The 7,135-nt window shown below is 40.6% G+C and overlaps 2 protein-coding genes across 2 annotated transcripts in view; one reads left to right on the top strand and one right to left on the bottom strand.

Annotated features, from left to right (window-relative positions):
- Positions 1-319: 319 nt before the first annotated feature.
- Positions 320-479, top strand: SARC_09424 (hypothetical protein; the record flags this gene model as incomplete). Its single annotated transcript, XM_014296563.1, has 1 exon — positions 320-479. A coding segment is annotated over one exon (160 nt), but the record flags the coding sequence as incomplete, so codon positions are not given.
- A 5,290-nt stretch (positions 480-5,769) lies between these two features.
- Positions 5,770-7,135, bottom strand: part of SARC_09423 (hypothetical protein) — a gene marked incomplete at its 5' end in the record, with an annotated part of 7,026 nt that continues 5,660 nt past the window's right edge. The window contains one exon of the mRNA XM_014296562.1: positions 5,770-6,384. Coding sequence (XP_014152037.1) covers positions 6,247-6,384 — 138 coding nt within the window. The 3' untranslated portion in view covers positions 5,770-6,246. The remainder of the gene's footprint in view (positions 6,385-7,135) is intronic.

The raw sequence follows: 7,135 nt of genomic DNA, 5'->3' as shown, positions 1-7,135 counted from the left end.
CGATTCTGCGGAATGTCGGCTCATCGCAAAAAAGTATCTGGACTGCCGGATGGCGAAGTATGTGCTCTTTTTTTCATGACTTTAGTTTGCAGGTTTATAGTGGTAGAGTAATGATGCTCAGTCACCTTTTTCCTCTAATTTATGTACTCACGACTATACAATGCTGCATTAAGGTAGGTCTGCGTTGTAAATGGTACTTCTGATTCGTGGATTGATATTGGGTGGTACATTTTGCGTCAGCAGTTCTACGCAAACTATTGATATCTATGTGATCGTTTGTGCGTGCCTCTCATACTCACTGCACACACTTGGCCTATAGTGATCTGATGGCGAGAGAAAATTGGACCAAGTTGGGTTTGGGGGATGTTGAAGACGTGGAGAGCCCATCTACTGTGGGTGGCGCGACTGCTGCTCAGGCTCCGGTGATGACAGGCGAGCCCAGTCGGACACCGGGTGAGACAGCACCTTCCAAATCATAAAGTTCCATGAGACAAATACAATATGCCACGATGATAGGACATTTTTTTTACCTTGTCTTTATTCATTGTTCTAATGTTTTTGCTGCCATTGATTGTGCAAATGTGGCCTGCTGTGAAACGCAATCTTGTTGGTGGGGTAGCTTGCCCTTGTCGTGTCTTTGTCTCGTGTACTACCTTCAGTATATATAGTTTATGGCCTATGTGGACGTGTGCACATGTGATGCATCAATATTGATTAAAGTAATGTACCAGCTTGCCGCCAAAATTGCTTGCCTAAAAATCGTGAACCTAGAGTTATCGGCGACCGGCACGTAGTTCTTCAGTACGTTTTGATACGATAACCGTTTTTCGATGGTTCACGACTATCTCCTCCGACCACAGCACAACAGCGCGAATGCAGTCTCGTTCGAACTTCCATATGTGCGTTAATAAAGATACCCGATGCAAGGTGCAGAGCAACATGGAAAATTCGTGAGACTTTAGGGGACACGGATTACAACCCTGTATCATCTCACAAATAGTCATATTATCACCTGGCTTGATTGTTGAATCAGTATTAAAATGCGGTTCACATCCCACGTTTTGCCCAGGTTCTTTCATACGCTGATTTGGTGTACTTTTCCCTTTGGATACACACCCTTATTGATACACGAAATCGGCCTATCCAATATCCACACGGCTATGTGCGTTTTGGCTCCATGCGACTGGCAAAGTGATGATTCCTCAGACAAGATCACGATAGCTGTCAGAGGTGTATCAGCAATTTTTTCGTAGCTGGACTCGTCAACTTTGCCTGTGGATCACGGTCAGACCGAATATTTTCCGGGCTACAGTTAAATCTACAGGAGTGATATCGAAATACAGGAGAAGCATGACAGGTACGAACGAGTCCAGAATGTAGACCTCGGCGATGCAGATTAAGCATCAGTCCATGAGGTAGTATTTTTATGTAGCACTTTCCGGAAGCAGATGTTGCGTGGTCACTGAAAACGAGTATAACAGTATGGCAGTAAATAGAACTCAGCCGTTTGACTGATAATCAGAGAATGAGGGAGGTACGCTGCTACACTTATACGTGTAGTAAACTAGGAATCCGAAAGAAAGCACCATGGGTAACGCATCGTATAACATTGCCAGCGCTTGATCATGCATTATCACTACAATCGCTATTTGGTCTGCCCAGACTGGGGAACTCAATACCAGTTGCAATAGTAACGTGTTCCTGTAGAGTTCAGCGTCACACAACGAAATGCGCGGAACACGTGATAGATCATTATCTGTCTAGCCACGAGCACAGCAAGCAGCAAGAAAAGGAGGAAAGGTGAGATCAAACCAATAATCCACCTCGCATCCAAATCTTTCCATGTACATTCCAATACTAAGCGAGGTGAGCAGGACTGCAACCACTGAGCTGTGCAGAGTGCCCCGGCGACTCATAATGCTTGTGTCCCTATTGTGCAGGCCATAGCATATGACACTCCAATAGAGTGTTATACTAAATAAAGTAGCCACCATGTCGGTCCAAGCTAGGTATACATTTGTATCCCGAGAAAAGGCAATGACGACACCGAAAAGTAGACCATTAAAACTTATTACTATCGCAAGCCATAAGGAATACCCACGTACCCCCAAACTTTTCCATTGCTCCCCTGTGCACTCTTTAGTGTGCAAAATATGTGAAAGTGTGGCACGCGGAGGCATGAATTCACAGTTGTTTCCATGTTGACACTACACTCCTATTTTCAACTATTTGTGTGGTTATCGTGGCCTTGGTGCATTCTTACACAATTTCGTACTATCGCTGTGTTTTAACGAGTAGTTTAGTCCTGGGAAGGTAATTGAACATCGTGCTATACTCGAACAGACTATTGCTATACTCGAATAGACTATCACAACGGAAATGGGAATCACATCGGAAGCTGTATTTATACCACCTAAGCTAAGCCAAATTGTTTCCTTGTGTCGCTATGAGACTGAAAGTAGAATGTAACGGCCATATTTTAATCTAAATAGAGGTTCGAATTCTCTAGTGACGCTATTTTGGATTTATGTGAAATGTACATCTGAGGAAGTACTCTCACTAAATGGGTATTATGGTTACTTTAAAATAAAATAAAACATATTCCTCTGAAAAGGAAGAAGAAGGAATAGGTGGTTATGGAAAGTCATATATTGTCAATTCATTAACTTCATAAGTCCTATTTTAGAAGGCACACATGACGGATGTGGGCTGCAATTTGTTTAAATTGTTTTAAAATAAAAGTGAATATGGTGCATCACAGCAAGAACCAGGTCGTTCATCCCGATTTTCACCCCCAAATATTTCCAAAACTCTATGTAGCCGTTCTTTTTCCCCCCAAAATGAATTGTTGCTTTTGGCAGATCATGATAAGGCCAGATGAATTTCCAAAAACGACATTCTGGACATGTGGTGGCCCTATGTTTTATATTAGGTAAAATGTATTTTTGCCCAGTCCAAAAGCTTACACTCTAGAGGTAAAATGGGGCCTAGCATACACAGGATGATAAATTTCTAACCCATTAAATTTTGACTTAGACATTGGGATCGAAAGGTTTTGAGAAATGGAGGTCAAAACCGTCGAATTTTTAGGTGTTCACTGTCGGTGTCGGGTCGGTCGGGATCGCATGCTAAATATTATAGTCAATACATCGCTCCAAAAGCCCCGGATTGTGAAACGACATTTTGGCTGAACAAGATTTTTTTAAGTTTGCACCAAACATTTTGCCGACTAAACTGCTCTCAAAATCGACTTTGCGTGATTAAAAAAAAATGTTGTGACCCCCAGTCCCCCAGTAAATGTGTGGTCCCTGGGGCTGGGAACGACCTGGTTCCTCTGCTGTGATCATATTATTTACAGTTAATGCATATTTATATTTTCTCTACTCTACTCTACTCTAGTACTGAAATAGGGGAAACAACCGAAATACATATGAAACACAATGTTCAAACTTTAACAGTCAACAGCTGTTATTCAAAACCAATAGTTCAACAAGTGTTTCTAAACAATCTCTCTAGTAGTAGTAGGGCCTCTACTCTCTCTCCAGTAGAGGGATAAAGTAGATGATTAAAAACCGATATGTAGTCGCTCATACCTTCATCATTCATTTGCGGCTACAATTACTCTAGGTAAGTTATGAGTAATATTTTTACTCCGAGGCTTTTGATCATTCGAAGGATCATGGATGGGTTTGAATTGAAAACAACATGGCCTTCTGGAGTCTGGACCCTAGAGTCTCCGAGTCTGGAATTCCGAATTCTGGAAAGTGGATATGTGAATATATATTAGTTATGTACTGAGTTGTTACAAAATTACATATTTATGTACTCGTAGTTACTCGATAGTGGATATTTACTATTTAGACCGGAGAGAGAGCCAGAGACTCTTTATCAAGAGCCGAAGAGGGCCATGAAAGTTGAAACAGTACTTTAAAAAAAACAACAGTGTGTAGTAGAGAAATAAACTTGCCTGAATTGAATGTGTGAAATATGGTACTTGTCGCCGTTGTCGGTTGCATACGCATATTGACGGCTTGTACTTACATACATGTAAGTTGGTATTAATATTTTTATATATAGTCTGAATCATTTTGAAGGCATTAAGTCTCGTTTCACTGTCGCCGTTGTCGGTTGCATTGCATATTGACGGGTTGTACTTTCATACATGCTAGTTGGTAATAATATTCATATATATAGTGTGTATCATTTTGAAGGCCTTATTAGTCTCGTTTCACTTCAAAGTTAAACCTCGCCGTCATATGGCTGGCAACTGTTTGAAATAGATTTTTAAGTCTGATGTCATCGCTGCCGCTGTTCCCGCGAAGTTTGCCATACACACCAATTTCACTACTATCTCTAGCTATTTTATTAGTTCATCGATACATTTGATACAGGCATGCGAATTTCGCGCACAATATCCATCAACAGACCGAACGATGAAAATATACACATAGCCTAGCCCAAAACAATATTTTTCTTGGTTGATGGCAGCGGCTGAAGATTCGCTTTCTGAACTGTTTCTTATTTACAGTCAAGGTTGCAATGAGATGTATATATATAGCAGTCTAGTTTTTTGAGTAAGTATGCGGCAGTGTGGAACAAGAGTAGATGCGAAAGACTTGCATGCTCAATGCCTGTTGCACACACAATTAACAAACGCAAACTTCAGAACTATCAATTGAAAGCGAAAACATACAAATATATATTGAGTCTTGAAAGCTGAAAATTAATTCCGACGTGTATTAATACCGAGCCGATAGAGGCATATTTTGGTTATCAGATAAAACTCGCTAGTATAATATCATGTGCGTGAAATTTGCAAGATGATCTGTGGCACCGATAATTAAACTGACCCCATTGTGTGTTTTGAATAAGCGTGGTATCGATTTAAACTGTCCCCCTTGTGTGTCCAATGGTACACAACCTGCTCTGGCAGTGTCGAGTGATTTCCAGTGCCAGTCAACAGCGATTACCAGGGGCGCTTAAATGAAAAGTTTATGCTTGCAATACTAGGTGGTTAAAGCTGTAGCTGCGCCTTTTATTTTGACACACCTGTTAAAAATATATTATCATTTATCATTACCTGGGGGTTTCAAAGTCTATGGACAACGTCGCTGTGATTGAATTATTCGTGAGATGAGTGTGCAAAATGTATCTACCAATTTTGACGTATTTGAAGGCTCAACTACCTTCATATTGTTGTATAGAATCGCAAAAGCATTCGTCGAAATACTATTCAACAAACGTGTTTACGATGTTCGATTACCTCGCCTATGACACGTGTTGTGTATGTTACGGTGGTAGTTTATTTCCAAGACTATCATAACAAGCGTATCTGCATGACTGTTTCACGCAGCAAGGCAGACTTGTATCGTATCAGAGCGGAGTCCTCGGTAGATATAATTGTCGAGTGCTATCAACCGAAGATTTCCTCTTCTGCTGAGCATGATTTCACACGGGTGTGAAGTCTCACCTTATTAGCAAGGTAGGTTACCATAAATATATGAAACATTTCATTATCGCAGCTCAGAAAGAATTCGTACACAGGCTACTAAAAGAACTACGTTCGGATTCCAAATGTACTTCAAACGGTAAATAGAGCCGAAACCTTTTATTGTTATCTCAAATACGGAATTTTAATTTGCTCCAAAGAATAAATACATTCCATCAACGACCTGGATAGCTAAGAGATCTGGTATTTAATGAAATTAAGCGGATGGCATACTGGGCTCAGTCGGCCCATCCAGTAGCATGAAAGTATCACTATTTTCTCGAGGGTGTACAAGTTACATTCCCATATCAAGTTCCACCTTTAAGCCATTGAACTGGGTTGACTGGATGTACTTAGTCACTGGTGTGTGTATTGCTGACGGCAAACATATGGGTACAATCGCCATTCTGTGTGCAGCGCGCGCATAGATGTGCATTTGGTTGTCATCCATCATACCTGCGGCCACATCATCTCTCCGAAGAATGCTGCATCTGATAAACCCTCGCCTTATCGACAATCAGGCACACGTAGGTGCTTTAAAGGTTGTCACTAAGCAGCTAGTGGGTGGATAAGCTTTGGAGACCATCAAACACCTGACACAGATCTGCTCAGTAGCAGCATTGCCTCTCCGGGACAGAGAGAGTCTCAATGCACCGCCATGCCAATCTGGTACCGTAGAGACTCTCTAGCTCTATTCGTGCTCGATTCTCAGTTGACCAGATCGCAAGTATCGACCTCTAATCCACACTGTCTGGAATCTATTCCAATTCAGAGTCACTGACCACTGCGTCTTCCTCAAACATGTCCTTCGCCGTTTGCCAACACTGCAGCGAATTGTCCGCGTCAACACTACTGATGTAGAAAGGGAGCTCTGGATTCCAGGAGGCGTCTTCGATCTATATTACATGGATATGGTGAATAATGATAGTACAAAGATCAACACAAAAAGTTGCGGATCCCACACAAACAAAGCTGTTAGAGAACCAGAAGAGAGCCAATAAACAAGAAGTATGTGCACTACGTTGCGGATTGCAAGTCCATCATTCAATATGGTATGATGATACATGTCGTACTATATACAACGTAAATCAAATACACATGCAGAAGTTGGATAGTGGAACGAATATTTTCTAATTTAGAAGACAGAATATAGAGAACTATGTCACGCTGCGAATCCTACGTGGTTCGTCTAATACTTCTCGAATCTAACGAATACAGAGTCAAATTTCATAAGCCCGCTATACAACGAAATATTGACTCCAAATACCCCGGGAGACATAGGTATGTAGGTTTTCCTAGGTCAGTTTAGAGCTAGACAAGTCCTGTATCCACTTTCAAGTTATATACAGTTACTATTAAAGCCGCATAGAGTATGAATTTCTAAACAAAAAAATCAGAGTCAACACACACATTGGCTTTGAAAAAGAATAATGTTTTCGTGCGGTGCACACAGTATCAAGTAAGTACAAGCTCTTAAGTAATTCTACAAGCACGTACACGCAAGCAGCGATATTGAAAACATTGATTTTAACACACACACACACACAAATATATATATATATATATATATATATATATATGTATATATATATATATATATATATATATATATATTATATATATAGTACTATATATATATATATATAT

The sequence above is a fragment of the Sphaeroforma arctica genome (assembly GCF_001186125.1).
Source record: "Sphaeroforma arctica JP610 unplaced genomic scaffold supercont1.956, whole genome shotgun sequence".
Classification (NCBI taxonomy): Eukaryota; class Ichthyosporea; order Ichthyophonida; genus Sphaeroforma; species Sphaeroforma arctica.
This window is presented reverse-complemented; position numbering and strand designations above follow the sequence as displayed.